This window comes from Mauremys reevesii, linkage group 1, assembly GCF_016161935.1.
Source record: "Mauremys reevesii isolate NIE-2019 linkage group 1, ASM1616193v1, whole genome shotgun sequence".
Taxonomy (NCBI): domain Eukaryota; kingdom Metazoa; phylum Chordata; order Testudines; family Geoemydidae; genus Mauremys; species Mauremys reevesii.
Window position 1 is genome coordinate 44,204,454 of NC_052623.1, and position 16,938 is coordinate 44,221,391.

At 40.5% G+C, this 16,938-nt stretch overlaps 1 protein-coding gene and 1 long non-coding RNA gene across 6 annotated transcripts in view; one reads left to right on the top strand and one right to left on the bottom strand.

The window, feature by feature from the left end:
• PARP4 (poly(ADP-ribose) polymerase family member 4) overlaps positions 1-16,938 on the top strand; it is a 130,704-nt gene that overhangs the window by 22,414 nt on the left and 91,352 nt on the right. For all 5 annotated transcript variants that reach the window (XM_039527060.1, XM_039527071.1, XM_039527053.1 and 2 more), the window contains 5 exons: positions 1,158-1,307; positions 6,293-6,430; positions 8,050-8,223; positions 9,622-9,782; positions 13,709-13,846. In XM_039527060.1, coding sequence (XP_039382994.1) covers positions 1,158-1,307; positions 6,293-6,430; positions 8,050-8,223; positions 9,622-9,782; positions 13,709-13,846 — 761 coding nt within the window. The remainder of the gene's footprint in view (positions 1-1,157; positions 1,308-6,292; positions 6,431-8,049; positions 8,224-9,621; positions 9,783-13,708; positions 13,847-16,938) is intronic.
• LOC120399155 lies at positions 9,764-15,589 on the bottom strand. Its single transcript, XR_005594995.1, has 3 exons — positions 15,251-15,589; positions 12,376-12,505; positions 9,764-10,303 (listed from the first exon to the last, which is right to left on the bottom strand). It is a non-coding gene; the product is annotated as an uncharacterized LOC120399155 (long non-coding RNA).

The window sequence follows — 16,938 nt, forward strand, 5'->3', positions numbered from 1 at the left end:
GTTTGGATTTTCCTTGTTGTGAACATCATTCCCTTAGTTTAGTCCAGGGCCGCCCAGAGGATACAGGGGGCCTGGGGTCTTTGGCGGCGGAGGGCCCCCCACTTCAGCGGTAATTCGGCGGCAGGGGCATCCTTCCGCTCCGGGACCCGCCGCCGAAGTCCCCCGAAGACCCGTGGCGGGGGCCCCCCACTGCCAAATTACCGCTGAAGTGGGACCCGCCACCGAAGTGCAGGGTCTTCAGTGGTAATTCAGCAGCGGGGGGTCCTTCCACCCCGGGGCAGAAGGACCCTCTGCCGCCGAAGACCCGGAGCGGAAGAAGCTCCGGGGGCCTAGGCCCCACGAGAGTTTTCCAGGGCCCCCAGAGCGAGTGAAGGACCCCACTCCAGGGGCGCCGAAAAACTCTCGTGGGGGCCCCTGCAGGGCCTGGGGCAAATTGCCCCATTGCCCCCCCCCCTCCCCCCAGGCAGCCCTGGTTTAGTCTATGGAGAATTTGAAGGCCCGCCTGTTTCCCTATTCTGCACTTCCCTTAAATGCATAATTGAAAGTGCTGCCAAAAGAATAAAAGTTTCTACTTTTGGTCCGTATGGCACAAGACAGCAACAAATAATGTGATCCCTATTCCTGTACTCATCTCCTTGGGGAGGTTATTTATCATGATGTTAAAGAGGGTTGGGCTAATTACACTCCCTTGTGGAGTTCCTTTTGCAGTTGTGTATGTGTTGGAAAAAGCTTTCCCTATTCAGACTTGTTCATTTGCTGAAGTCCCTTACCCATATATACATTCTTCCTATAATACCCATGGAGCCTACTTTATGAAGTAGTCGTACTCTCCATAACACATCATAGGCTTTTTCTATGTCCAAAAAGGTTATTTCCCCCCCATTCCAAATTGTCTGTTTCCCATTTAAGATCCTCCTCCAACTGGAGCAAGCTCTGTATGTGCGGAGGGGTGGAGTCATCTGGGCCCGGAAGTGCTCCTCAACCCCTTCTGTCTCAATGTAGGGTTTATGTGCCCCATCACACTCTTTAAAACCTGTTATGCTAGAGCTCTAGATTAACTTTACACACAAGTCTCTCAGCTGGTAGTGTGACATGCCACAAAACTGGGACACTTCTGTAAGTCTTTTTCTTATGTATTTTGATGTTGTCATTTGCAGAGTAAAAAACAGTTCATAGCAACTAAGACTTCTGAAGAAGTAAGAGAAAATTATGAGATTTATATTGAAGATTTGAAGAACCAGGATTTTCTATTAAGAGAAACCTTTCCACCAGGTGCAGACTATTTAGCCTCTATGAAATTACAAGAGGTTAGTATGACTTATTTGTTTGTATTCTTCTGGTCTTGATGATTTCTGTTAGTTTCTGATTCTCTGAGTGTGAGGATTATGGTTCAGATTTTAGTAGAAGACTATAATAGGTTAGGGAAAATGGTATTTATGGGCTAATGTTTTGAAAGATTTTTAGGAATAATGAACTAATGGTTTACATTACTTTACTCTAACATATGAAAAGCAAATTTAATCACGCTCTAGAGAATTCCCAGTATTCTTATTCCACCATAGGTAAGTACATAGAATACTCCATCAAAGTCCGTGGGAGTTGTGCCCAAAAAATGATGCCAGGATATTGTACAATTTGATGTTTTCAAGTGCCAGAATTCTCACTCATTACTGATGTTCATAGCCTTGATCCAATTTCCACTGAAGTCTGTAGGAAGACTCCCATTGACAACAGTGAGTTGGATTCTGGCCCCAGGAGTATTTTTCAAATAGGTTTGATTGTCTATCTGCTATTGTAAATAGATGTTGTGTGATACAATTTTTTTTTCCATGTACATTTTTACTGTAAGCAATCTACCCTCCCCTTTGCCCCAGATAAGCTAAACTATGTGTTGACACAAAACTGGCTTTAAGATTATATCACCTATATCCAGGAAATGTTAGAATCCCTTGTATTGTTTTCTCTGAAGCAATACAGCCATTGTCACTAAAACTTCACTACCTTCCAACAGTTCTTTCCTATTCTAAGCACAGAGAAACATTTGAGTCTGATACTGCTGTGCAGTAACTGTTGGAAAGCATTGACTTTATGGCAACCACTGGAGCTCAAAAATACTGCAGAAAAACCCCAAAACAAATTTTAATAACGTTCCTCAGTACACATTAGAAAATCTCTCCATACTTTCTTTAGCTGCTTTGGATGTATGGATTGCACTGGTTTCCATGGCCCTTCCTTTCTTCTCTAGCTTTGCATCCCAAGTTTTTATCTGTATGAGAGGAATGTCTTTGTGATCGACTTCTACAGTTTTTTGCAGCTTTTTGAACCAGGAGAAATAGTATGCACCCTAAACGAAGACAACAATCATTTTGAATCCATCCATCCTGAACTTACAGGAATCAACTGCATAATAAAGAAAATAGTAGGGACATGCAGTCCATTCTAGCAACGCTTACTGTTTGCAGTCCATTGTCCTATTCATTGTATAAGCAATAGATCCATCAATCAGCAGCTGATTGGCTCCTGCCCTCACTGATATTGGAAACAATTTTGGGGTAGTCTGTCACAAAGAATAATGGAGGAAAGGAAAGAGGGAGCAGGAAGCAATTGAGTTAGCTGAAGAGTCTGTGCAAGACAGAGACTCAGTGTGAGTCTAGGGAATTGATTAGAAAAATTGTTCACAAGAGTTATGACTGGTGAAAGTGGTTTGGAGATGGTTTAAAGGGAAAGGAGAAAGTGTGCTGAAAAAAAAACAAAAAAAAAAAAGAAAAGTTTTTAAAGCTTTTGGGGAAGTGGGGTGGGGGAGAGCTAGGAGGCGGGGAAAGCGGACACAGACTTCTCACTTACAGAGGTCTGATGATGAGAGAAGATCAGGAAGAGAAGAGGAGCAGAAGAAAGAGAGATAAGAATGTGAGAAAAGGGATCAGATGATGATCAGTCACATAAAAGAAAAGAAAACACAAGAAAAAAAAGCAATATAAACAACAGAAACAAGTTTTAAAGTGCTTGACAGGTAAAGAAGTCTAGTCTAAATATAATGATGGTGAATGATAAGTGGTGATAAAGAAGAGTGATAATATATATAATTGGATAAAATATAATCCTGGACTCAGAGACTCAACAACACAATCTGGAACAACTAAGTACAAAGAAGGACGGAAGGAGGGGACAAGGGGTAAGGTGGGACTATAGGACAAAGAAAGTAAAGAAAAAAATTCAAAAAAAAGATTAAAAAGTCAGAAAAAATAGTTCCAATAGAGTCATAGAGATAGAAATTTCATGCTCTAAAAAAATATTAAAAAAAGAATTAGATATCTACCACAAATGACAATGACCACACAGTTATGAGTGATGAAATAAAATAGAGAAAATATTAAAGAAAAAGATTAAAAATTAAATAAATATATGGAATTAAATTTTTCCCATATTGACTGGGAACATTTCACTTCATTCACTAAATAAAAAATAAAATTTCTCGATTTAAATTGAGTTAAAATGACTGCTTCATGGAGCAGCTGGAGAGGGAAAGGCCAATAAGGTGGAGGGGAATTGAGAGTGAGGTGGAGAGAGCAGGGTCCTATAGCAGGCAGGAAGCATAACCGCTATAATACAGTGACAATAGCACAATAGCACAAAACCAAAACCAACACCAACCACCCAAATTTCCAACTGTGTGGGAACTAAAAACAAAAAGGGGAACTATAAAAAAAAAAGGGGTTAGTTAGACAAAAGTAAAAGGTAAAGTGAATAAAGTAAAATCCCTGTTAAGTGTGCCCAGTTAATACTTCAAAAATACCCCACCATCCAAAGATAAAAAAAACTAAGAAAAAAAAAAAGAAAAACTGTAAAAACCCTAAAAAAGCCAAAGTAAATAAAGAAAACTTTAAAAAAAAAAAAAAAAAAAAAAAAAAAAAGCCAATAAAAAAGAGAACAAAGCACAAGGCAGGCAAAAGAAAAACAAGAAAAGCCAAAGAAAAAAGAAGAGAGTAATAAAGAAAAGCCAAAAAAACTCCAAAAGTAAATAAAAAAAAATTTTTAAAAATACAAAGAAAAGTTTTTCCTAAACAACCAGGGAAAGCTGAAAAAAATAAAAAAAAGCGCTTAACGATGAAAATACAAAAAATAAAAAAAATGATGGAAACTAATTGGATTAAGTCTTGCTGAGGGATTTTATTGGAGATGGAGGAGGATAGCTGGCTTTAGGTGACTCTGAGGGCTGAGAACTGTGTTTTGTATCTGAGTCAGTGAGGGAGATTTGGAATTAATTGTGTATCAAACATTAATTTAATTAATAGGACCAGTAGAGTCAGTTCCAGAGTTCTCTGAGAACTCAAATGTGAGAAAGAGAAGAACTCAAACTAGTTTGTGAACTGTTATAAACTAATCGCCAAGGTCCTTAAATTGGTTAGCTAACCAAGCCAATGTAAGGTTAATGCAGGCAACTAATTTATAAAGGAAAAAGGGTGTCTAGTCACGACCCGCGGTACAGGCAAATTATTTGCAAAAAAAATAAAAAAAAATAATAAAAGATAAAGAAAAAAAAAAAAAAACAGAAACAAAAAAATTCAACAAAAGTTTTCATAAAGGGAAATCGTCTAATCTACTAATCTATTAGAGTTCTTTGAAGGAAACAAAACAACAAACGGTGGACAAGGGGGTGGACATAGTGTACTTAGATTTTTTTTTTTGACAAGGTCCCTCACCAAAGGCTCTTACGTCTAAAATAAAATTGAAAAAATAAAAGTAAAGGTCCTGGATTGGATTGAGAACTGAACTGGGAAAAGGACAAAGGGAAAGAGTAGTAAAATAAAAGAAAATGGTCAGAAGGTAAGGGGTGGTGTTCCTGGTGGTCAGTCCTACCACAATCCTATCCTATTCTATATATAATTAAATTTGAAATCTAAAAAAAGGGGAAAAGGTGAGGTGGCAGCACTACTACTACTAGATACTACACTACTAAATTAGAAGCAAAGCAAGAAGAAGAAAAAGAAAAAAAAAAAAAACAACAAAAAAAACATTGGGGCAAAAAAAACAAAATGAAAATAAATAATAATAATAAAAAGTAAAAAAAAAAAAAAAAATAACCCCAACAACACATACAACATGATGGGGGGCTAATTTAGAAAGATCTAAAAGAAAAGGGGAAAGTTCTTGGAGAGTTCTGAAGATGTTCTCGTGTGCAGTGGAGAAAAAAAAAAAAAAAAAACAGGATGATAAAAATCATTAAAAAAGGGAAAGAGATAAAGAATATAGAATATATATTCTTATATAAATCCATGGGCCGCCCACATACATCTACTGTGTACAGGTGTGGTCTCTCTCCTCAAAAAAAAATATTCTACTAGCTAGCAAAAGAAAAGAAAGCAAAAAAACTAATAATTAGGTAGAGAGAAGAAGTGAGAATATGAGGAAAGAAGAAAGAGGCTAGGACTCTTCAGTTGAAGAAAGAAGGGGGGGGGGAGATAGATAGTATATAAAATCATGTGATGTTGAGAGAGTGGATATAAGGAAAAGTTTTTTTTTATTCACATAATACAAGAACTAGGGGTCACCATGAAAAATAAAGGCAGCAGCAGTTTAAATAAAACAAATAAAAGAAGTTCTTCTTCACGCGTCAGTCAACTTGTGGAACTCCTTACCTGGAGAGAGTGAGAAGTGAAGACTAGACTATAAAAGGTAAAAAGGGGACTGGTGCATGCTGGCTGCATAGTAGTCCATAATGGGCTATTAGCCATGATGGTGAAAGAAGGTCCTAGCCCCTCTGTCTGCCAGAGGATGGAGATGGATGGCAGGAGAGAGATCATTTTTGATCCTTGTGTGTTCTCTCTCAGGGGGGGCTGGCATTGGCCACCCACTGCAGACAGATACTGGGCTAGATGGACCTTTGGTCTGACCCGGTACGGCCATTCTTATGTTCTTATGTTCTAATTGCAGTGTAGTAAATTTTTTTGTGGAGTTTCTTCCAGCAGAGCTGGCAGAATATAAAACCTCATCTGGAGCTTGTTTGCACTATATTTTAATAATAAATCCCATTCATTATCAGATACTCCACTCAACTTTCAAGTAAGAACATGACCTCACGCTTTGCCATGCTTCCCATCTAGAAGACTTTTTGCAAGCAAGTCTCCCATTCAAGTCAATTGGCCTAAATAAGTCATAGTAAATGTTAACACATATATTGTAGCGTATCGCTTATGAGAACAGGGAAATCAATGGGAGTTTTACCAGTGTGAGAACTGGAGGAGCAAGTTCTGCATCTCTGTTTCTTTTATTAACTGATATTTGTTTACTGCAGCTACTTCTAGAGGAAGCCATAAATTCAAGCACTTTATCCCAAGAAACTAGTGCTTTTGTGGAACTGATCTGGGCAGAAGCACTTGGTCATTTGGATCATTTACTACTTGAACCAGTAAACAACATCAGCCTAAATGATGTGAGTTAATTTTGCTTAGAAATGGTTACTCTTTAGGAACCAGTGTTATCTAAGTATTAATATAAGTATTTTGTTTCCAAGCAAGAGTATTTTGCCCTTTCCAACCTGGGATCAGAACTATACTAGATACAGTTGTATTTATACACACCTCCACCACTGTATCTTGTGTGTGTGTGTGTGTGTGCGCATGTGTGTGTGTGTATATGTGTGTGTGTGTGTATATATGTATATGTCCAGAGACTGTTGTGGGTGCATTTTATAAATAAATAAATTTAGACATACCATTTGATGTGGAGATGTGGGAGCCTGTCTACTGCAATTTCCTATTCATTTCTCATAAGTCACCAGGCATTTGGTAGATAACATTCAATCATTGCCAATGTAGGTGAGATATGAACCACAGTCCTAGAAGTGAAAAGGTCTGTATCCTAATGTGTCCCTCTGTAAGAATTAAGTTGATAAAATTCATATATTCTGACTGGCTTCACTGCCAAAGTAGTTAATTTGTAAGAGAAACATCATTATGTGCAATTTCCTAAGAAATAGTCTTAAGTTTTTTAAATATAAGAATTTAAAAGCTGTGGTTCAGTTAGCAATGTTGCCAAAGAGCCATTTTGAAGCCAGGATCAACTTTGGATCAATATTGATATAGAGTAGAACTTGGTTACGAAGTCCCTGGCTTATGTCACCACTATTACACTACTGGATATTACTGGTTTGTGTAAATTATTGAAGTTTGCCTCTTCCCTACTGCTCTGTGATCATCAAACTATAACCTGGCATTCTACAGAAAGGATCAAATGGGAATGTATTACAAGTAACAGCTGTATTGAAATTCAGTACAGCTATGCGAACAAATCTATTTCCTCTAGGAATGGTGTCCCTAGCCTCTGTTTGTCAGAGGGTGCAGATGGATGGCAGGAGAGAGATCACTTGATCATTACTTGTTAGGTTCATTCCCTCTGGGGCACCTGGCATTGGCCACTGTCGGTAGACAGGATACTGGGCTGGATCGACCTTTGTTCTGACCCAGTATGGCCATTCTTATGTTCTATTTCCTGTTTTATTTCAAATTTGGACAGAATGTCAAATGGATAATGGTACTTCAGTGCAGTCTTCAGACTCTTGCTATAAATAGGTGTTTGCCTTATGTACCATTAGATAAACTTGATTTAGAAGTTTCATTAATATTTATTGTTGTCCTCTTCTAGTTTCCAACCATAAGCCCTCTGGGATTGTTTTCCATTATTTAATAAAGAGTTAGTCTGACCTTGTGAATTTACAAGAAACTAAAGCACTTCCAGCTAATTAAATCCATGTTCTTTTTTGTTATATACTTGGGGTGCATCCTGCTCCCCTTACTTCGTGAGTAGTCCTACTGAAATCAGCACGACTACTTGCGGAGTATCTCAGCATGAAGGTAGAATTAGGTCCTTGGTTTTGAATGCCAAACTCAGATACAAAAAGGGGTTGTACTGATGTTGCAATAACAAAGAATAAACAAAAAAGTATTATCTTAGTGTGGAAAGAAATTACCCTCTATTTCTAGTATTTACCTTTTTCAGGCTTGTTGCACTGTTTTGTCAGGATTTCATATTTAATTATCTCTTCTCTTGAAGGTGAGCAAAGGGGAAGGTATTCTACTTCAAATAAAGAATGCAATGAATGAGGGAACAGCAGCAAAGGCACTGAAAGCGATGATGATGGAGTTCTATCGAATTATACGTCACAAAAGTGGAATAGACTATAATATTACCAAAAAACTGTTATCTAGCAAACAGGACCTCTGTCAGGTAACACTTTTAGATTGTTAGTAAGCTCTGATGTGTCCTGTATAGTGTCACTTATAAATACTGTTACACCAGTGAGTAGGATATTTTTTAACTCTTGCAAGGGCTACTAAAATGTAGTTCCATTGTGAATCCAAATAGCAATGGGGGGCTTACCAGTGGTGCAAAAAAGTTACATTTAAAATATGGTCGATATAATTATCTTTGGCCATAGGAATGTTTCTGATACCAGAAGTCTCACATCCCATAAATCTTGCCCATGACTGATGATGTGGCAACAATATAACGTTTTTATAGTTTAATGTTGTATAATTAATTTGTGTGCAGGTTAGGTACCCCATCATGATATGTTGTTATACAGATCATACTATATGATCACAATGGTCCCTTTTGACCTTGGAATCTATGAATATGCATTAATAAAGTGTGTGTGTGTGTGTGTGTGTGTGTGTGCCACTTCTCCAGGCACAAGCTGGTGCTGGGTTGCTTGGCCTCCCCACCCTGTCTCCATTCTCAGAGCAGGACAACTCCCTGCTAAGGTTTGGGAATTGGATGGTCCGAGCAGGGCCAGCTCCAGGGTTTTTGCTGCCCCAAGCAGCGGGGTGGGGGGGAAAAGCCGCGATCGCAATCGGCGGCAGCTCCACCGTGCGACTTTCTTCTTCAGCGGCAGTTCGGCGGCAGGTCCTTCCCTCCAAGAGGGACCGAGGGACCTGCCGCCGAAGAGCCCGACTTGCTGCCCCTTCCCCTTGGCCGCCCCAAGCACCTGCTTGCTGAGCTGGTGCCTGGAGCCGGCCCTGGGTCCAAGTCTTGTGATAACATGATCTCAATCCCTCACCTTTTCCCCCCCTCTTCTAGGCTGTGAAGCACAGCTTTGTGCATTGCTTTTAGTGCATTTGCCCTCCTGATTGGCCAGTGGCATGGCTGACACCACAGGATGGCTGCTGAGGGCAGCCAAGTCCCAGGAGCAAAGTCAAAATGGCAGCCAGCCAACAGAAAGTCCTGGCTTGCTGAGTTGTTGTGAGATGGGCCAAGGCTTGGAGTGATTTTGGAGTTTTATGAAAGCAATTTAACTGTATCTGCCATGTTTTGTTTATATAAGGTGCCACACCTGGTCTCACTCTTGCTATTCATGCTAATGGATAAGTTGAAATAGTCTCTGCTTTTATCTTCAGTTCCAGTATTATTTCACTGTATTAGTGTGAATGATTTTCTTTTACTATAATTTTATTTCTCTTTCTTTATTCTGGGTTTTGGTTATTTTCTATATTAAATGTAACAAGTATAAAATGACACCCCTCCCCCCAAAAAGTCACCAAAAATGTAGAGAATTAGAACACTGTTCACTAGTCACTACAATATATTATCCACATATCAATTCTAATGTATATCTTTATATTTTAGCTAATCAGAGACATGCTTAATGTCTGCGAAACAAGTATGTCAAGCCCTAACCCACCATCTCTTGCTAAATACCGGTCTTTAAGGTGCAAGATACAAGCTATCAATCCAAACAGTGAAGAATTTCTCAATGTTAAACAGCAGGTGTTGAAAAATAATCACAGGTGGGTGTTTAATAGTGATAAGATGACCTCAGTTGAATTATAGGAATAATACATAAAATACATATAATGAGGGGTGGGCCACCAGATTCTGCCACAGCAGTGAGATCTTTGGCTTGCTCCTCCAGTTCTCACACTGGTAAAACTCCCATTGATTTCCACTCCACTCCAGAGCCAGCAGGGTTGTGGAGTAGGCAGGGCTGGCCTTTACAAAAGCAAAGTAAGCAGGCATAGCATGTCAGGTGTTTGTCCTATTCCTCATCTCTGAGACCAAAGGAAGAGAAAAGAACTTGTTCCCATACCTTCCCTAGGACCAGAACCAGATGGGAAGAAATTCATGCCCAGTTATCAGCGCCAGCAGCTTGGGGCTGTGTCCTTGCTTGGGGCCCTGCAGATTGTACAGCCAGCATGATGATAGGCCATTGGTAGCTCACTCCCAACTCTAAAAACAGCTGGATCTTGGCCCGGTTATTCTTCCTGCCCATCTTTGCTTGGATCAGCTGCATAAGATACATCTTCCTCTACTATGATGTACATTTGGATTGAATAGAAACAAATTCATTATGACAGTATCTGATGAGACTGATAAAACTGCTCTATTTTTTGTTTCATTATTCAAGGCCTCAATAATTTTTGAAAAACTATTTTTGGAAGGAACTATTTTTAAATTTGTTTTAATTAGATTTTATGGCTTCTGTGTTTGTTTCTGAATTTCAGTGTTTATTTTCAGGCATTTTAACGCTGATCTTTTTTTAAGTGTGAAATTTTTATTTCAGCTGTTTTTAATTTTCCTTGTGTTATTTAAAAAACCTGGCCTCCCTCTTTTGAGAATCTCCTTAGCCCCTTTCAAACAATTCTCATTCATGTAAAAAAAATATAAATTAAATGTTCTTTTGTATATACTTTCAAAAAGCTTACTCTCTAGTGTATATTTTATTTGGATTCTATTTAATTGTATTGGTCGGGGTTATACTGGAGACCCTATCTTGTAATTAACCAGTAAAATTAAACATGGAAAAATGAATAAATTCATAGAAATAAAGTTAGCCAGACTATGTGATCTTAGTTTTTGGGACACTGCATTTGATTTTCTGTAAAAGATAATTTTTTCAAAAATCAAACTGCTGTAGAAATAGATGTTGAAGGAGCAGGCTTAAAAGGTCTTCTAAAAAAGAGTCTTCATATAGTAGCTCCATAAGTCGGGACATTACAAAATATTTGTAATCCTCAAAAAAGCCACCTTGGGTAAAGTTTTCAGAAGTGCCTAAGTAACTTAGGAGCCTAAGTCCTGTTTACAAAAGTGACATAGGTACTTAGGAGGTGATAGCCTTGTCTACACTACAAATGACTTGCTGGTATACTGGCAACATAAGCTGCATCTACACTAAGTGCTCTGACAAAAGGAGATTTCTGCCCAGTTAGGAATACCAAGTCCCTGAACCACATTATCTACTCTGACAGAAGCACTCATCTGTCACCATAGCTGCATCTAAACTGGGGGTTCTGCCGCATAGCTATGTTGGCTGGAGGGGATGGGCTTTTTATACCCCTGACTGACAGCTATGCCAACAAAACTTTGTGGTGAAGACCTGGCCTCATTCTCTTTGAAGTCATTGGGACTTAGGAGCCTAAGGTCACGGCCTGGTCTACACTACAAAATTAGATTAACATAAGCCGCCTTGTAAGTATAGACACATGTACAACTAAGTTGACACATTTGCCTTCTGCTGATGTAAGTGTCCAGTTACTGGGATGCAGTAACACTACCTCCTTGAATGGTGTTGAGCCATGGTCGACGTACTGAGGTTAATGCAGCACGAGTACTGACACTGTGTGACTTATATTGACACTAACAGTTCTCCAGCAGCTGTTCCACAATACCTAATACTGAGTGCTCTGGTCACAGTTTTGAACTCCATTGCCAGGGGTGTCAAAGATCAGAACCCACTACTGCTCCTTTAAAACCCCTGCATATTTTTAAAAGTCTTTTCCTGGTTGCCCAGCCTGGCGAGCACACCTACCATCTCTCCCTTGTTGTAAGCAACTAACCATGTTAGCTCCACTCACTAGATTTGCTACTTCTTGGAGCAGACAGTAGGTATCGGATCTCCTGAACCTGTGGGGAGAAGAGACTGTGCAGACACAGCTTTGGAGCAGTCATAGAAACATGGAAATCTGCCAAAGATTGCACAGGTGATGCAGGCAAAGGGGTACGGTAGGAATCACAGCAGTGCCAGGTGAAAATGAAGGACCTGCAGCAGGCATACTAGAACCAGGGCAGCAGAAAGTCAATCCAGTGTCTAGCTACAGACTTGCTGCTTTTACAATGAACTGAATGTCACTTTTGAAAATGGTGCAAAGGCCTGACTTAACCTCCAGTGTAGATGCAGTCGATTTGATGGAAAAATGCTTCTGTTGTCCTAGCTAATGTCACTCAGGGAGGTGGAGTTCCTACAGCAGTGAAAAAATCTCTTCTGTTGCTATAATCTCCATCTGCACTGTGGGGTTACAGCAGTGTATGCTGTACTGCTGTAGAACCCATTGTGTAGACATGGCCTTAAGAGCCAAGTCACTTAGGTACTTTTGAAAAATTTACCCCTTATTTTAACTCTGAAGGTCGTCTCCTGTCGGAGGTAGAGCCTGGGAGTGATACCACTAAACAGCATGCTGGAGCATTACATGGTCCAGATCAGTGGATCCTGCTCCAAGTCTGGACTTCCCAGGATCTGAAAGGATACCAAAAAAATGCAAATTTTAAAAAAGCTTTGCTAAATTCCTCTCCCCTCGTGCTACTGAGGGATTCAGCACCTATTCCTACTACTCTGAATTTGTTATTTAAATATCTTTGAGAGGATCCCATCAAGATTGTTTTGTAATTGAATATGTATTTTGCATGTAGCTGAGCTTGTGGCAGGATTGTTCGGACTGAGCTTGTAGGCCCAGATCCTCAGGTGCCTAAATATCTTTAACTCCCATTGATTCATGGAGTTGGGCAGCTAAATACCTTTTAAGCCTTAGTCAGTGTACTAAAACTTCCAGCAGCCATTGGTCCTTTCTACAGTGTAGATGGGCCCTTCGTCACTCACAGTACAAATTACTGGAGACCACTCTTTATCACCCCAGTGCCCTTTTATTTTCCTGTCTTTTCCCGCCACCACCTATATACAGTTCAGTATCAATCAGGTAGCCCCTTGGGGAACAGCTTGCTCTTCCAGCTAGCGGGGAGCAACAGGCCCTCACTCTCCTGTCCTCCCTCACCTACTTCCTTCCTGCTAGCTTTATAGGCCTTCCCCCATCAAGCCCACAGCCTGTCAGCTCCAATCTTTTCCCCTTACTGGGAGCTGAGCTAGCAGGCTCTGCGCTAACGGGCTGAGTCAGTGCCTTTTGGCCAGCACCCTGTTACATACAGCCTCAACAGATAAGTGTCAGTGGCTGCTGGGAGTTGTAGTGTAATGCAGCTACATTCTGTGCAGACCATAAGCTAGAAGCTCTTCCTCTTAGGTCACCCAGACTGTTGACTCCAAAAGGACAATGAATGAGTAGGCCTGATAGATGGAAACTTTAAAATTTTAGAAAACTAACATTCTGATTTTTTCACAGTTCTGCTATAGCTTGAACTCTGTGAAACATAAATACATTGTATAGAAAAGGAAACCTACTATGAGATTACAGGCAATCACAGATTAGATAGCTGCTATAGAATTACAATTTGTATTCCTGTTTGCCTTTAATATTTAAATATTTCCAGTGTGTTTTCAGTAAATGTTCCTTTGTACTGTGTCTGGTTCTTGTAATTATGAAAGAAAAACAAATGAAAAGTAGTCATTTCTTTGAGGTACATATTAGTTCTTCACCCTTTAGCTATTATTTGAATTTGAATACACTTTCTAACTGACATTGCCTCAAAGTTTATTTTCAATTTCTTGCAGTGACTGTCCAGTGCAAGTTTTACAAATATACAGAGTTGGCAGAATAAGTGAAACAGCAGAGTTTCTGAGCAATCTTGGGAATGTTCAGTCCTTATTCCATGCATCATCTGTGCGCAACTTCGTTGGAATTCTCTCCCGGTAAGAACTTTCAGTATTTTTTCTCTAAGGTTTTCCAGCATCTTTTTTACTTTTTTGTTTAATATTTTGAGTTTATAAAGGACTCATTTTCTTTGACATTAAGCAAACGTTTACTTTAATGTTTGGGCATTAACATTTATGCAGGTACATCACAGTAGAAAAATCCACCTTTTCTTTTGAACAGATGAATTATAAAGATGTGATATTCTCTTGAAAACGGGTCTAGGGTGGATATAAGTGGTCAGATATCACGGTAATAAGCATAATTTAAATACCTGGGTACAGAAAGAACTTAATTTTTTTCAGTGTGTTCTATTTAAGATTAATTACTACCCTAATAAAATATAGAGAGAGTGGAAAGAGTAATAAATGTGAATAATATATCCCTTCTTCTACCACAGGGGTAGGCAACCTATGGCACACGTGCCAAAGGCGCCACACAAGCTGATTTTCAGTGGCACTCACGCTGCCCAGGTCCTGGCCACTGATCTGAGGGGCTCTGCATTTTAATTTAATTTTAAATGAAGCTTCTTAAACATTTTAAAAACCTTATTTACTTTACATACAACAATTGTTTAGTTATATATTATAGACTTATAGAAATACACCTTCTAAAAACGTTAAAATGTATTACTGGCACGCAAAACCTTAAATTAGAGTGAATAAATGAAGATTCGGCACATCACTTCTGAAAGGTTGCCGACCCCTGTTCTAGCAAGTCTTCCATTGCTGACCTCCATCCTCCATTTTTAGATGTTATTTTTAAAAATATATGTGTGTATGTAATATTAAGCACACATCATTGTCTTCTTCTGTTGTAACCCATATCTTACCACACACTGTTTATTTTCATCCCTTGTGTTGGATCTAATTAGGGTCAAACATCTGCAGCCAATAGTAGTACTAACAAATTCTATGCGACTACTCACAGTAGTAAGTACTGAGTTCATTAATGAGTGTTCATGTGATCATCTACTTTGATTGCAGGTCCTGAGGACAAGAATCTGTTAACTTTTATTTGCTTGTAAAGGGCCATGCACACCTATACAATATTAGTTTTATTTCTATAGCCAAAACTATTCTTGAATAAAGTTGGTTTCTGTCATAATCTTAACAGAATTCATAGATTCTAAGGCCATATGGGACAATTAGGTTGTCTGGTTGAATTTCCTGTATATCACAGGCCACTAAGGGTATGTGTCAGCTGACTCAGGCTTGCAGGGCTGTTCAAGGCTCAGGCTTCTGCGACCCCATGACGAGGGAGTGTCCCAGAGCCTGAGCTCCACCCTGGGCCTGAATATTTAGACCACTGTTAAACAGCCCCATAGCCTGAGCCTTGCAAACCAAGTCAGCGGATAACCCCTGCATTGAGACCAATATCATATTTCTTTTACTAAAACATACCTTTCAGAAAGGCATCCAGTCTTGATTTGAAGAAATCAACAGATAGAGAATCCACTACTTCCTTTGTTAGTTTAGTCCAAAGGTTTATCACCTTCAAAAATATGTGCCCTATGTCTAATTTGAATTTGTTTGACTTCAGCTTCCATCCATTGGTTCTTGTTATGCCTCTCTCCTCAAGATTAAAGAACCCCTCAGTACCAGGTATTTTCTCCCTGTCAGGGTACTGTGATGGAGCAAGGCCGGATGGCTACAGGAAAGTACTGAGGTACAGGTATGTTAGCCCCAGGCTAAGCAAATCCCTAGTACCATGGGAACCAAAATGGCAGTTGCTCCAGGGTAATCAAGGCACCTGGAGCCAATGAAGAACTTTCTAGAAGACACCGGAGAGAGCTACATTGATTGGAGCACCTGCAGCCAATCAGGGCAGGCTAATCAAGGTACCTGGGGCCGATTAAGAACTTTCTAGAAGTGTAGAGAGAGCTACATTGATTGGAGCACCTGCAGCCAATCAGGGCAGGCTAATCAGGGCACCTGGTATAAAAAGGGGAGCTCACTCCAGTCAAGAGAGGAGGAGCCAGAGGAAGGAGGTGCATATGAGGAGCTGGAAGCCAGAGACACAAGGAACTAAGAATTGAGAGGGTGTACTACTGGAGGATTGAGGAAACACCATACAATCAAGCAGTATCAGACACCAGGAGGATCCTATGGTGAGGATAAAGAAGGTGTCTGAAGGAGGCTATGGGGAAGTAGCCCAGGGAGCTGTAGCGGTCAAGCAGCGGTTACAAGTAGCACTATAGAGACTGCTGCAATTCACAGGGCCCTGGGCTGGAACCCGGAGTAGAGGGCGGGCCCGGGTTCCCCCCCAAGCCTTGCTACTCCTAATCAGCCATAGGAGGAGTTGATCTAGACTGTGGGTTTCATCCAAGGGGAAGACCACTGAGGGGAGGAAATCCGCCAATAAGCGCAGGACCTACTAGAGGAGAGGAGGAACTTTGCCACAACTGGTGTCAGGAGTGGGATCTTTGGTGTGCACAGCGCGGCGGAAGAAGGAGGGTGATTTAAAAACAAACACACACACACAAGGCGGGGTTTACAATTTGTTACCACAATGGATGATGTAGTACGGGCACTGATACAAGCCACGGTGGCCCAGCAGGAGGCTACCCGTGTCCAGGCAGCTGCCCAGCAAGAAGCAGTGCGACTGCAGCAAGAAACTAACCACCTGCTGATGGACCAAGCTGTTCAAGACTGAGCTATGTTGCAGGAACTGGTAAGCCAGGTAAAGACCCTTACAGAAACGAACCGTGGGCATGATGGGACACGGCTCATATGGGCTAACCATTGGCTGCAGAAAATGACAAGGGAAGATGATGTAGAGGCATACCTTCTGGCCTTTGAGAGGACAGCCTTACGGGAGGCCTGGCCTCGAGATCAGTGGTCTGGCATCCTTGCCCCATTCCTGTGCGGGGAGGCCCAGAAGGCCTATCATGATCTGCCTGAAGAAGCTGCAGCAGACTACTCCCAGCTGAAGGCAGAGATCTTGGCCAGATCTGGGGTAACATCCGCAGTACGGGCCCAGCGGTATCATGAGTGGAGGTACTGGGAAGACAAAACCCCAGGGTCCCAATTATATGACCTCATCCATCTCACACGAAAATGGTTGCAAACAGAATCCCGGAGTCCGGAAG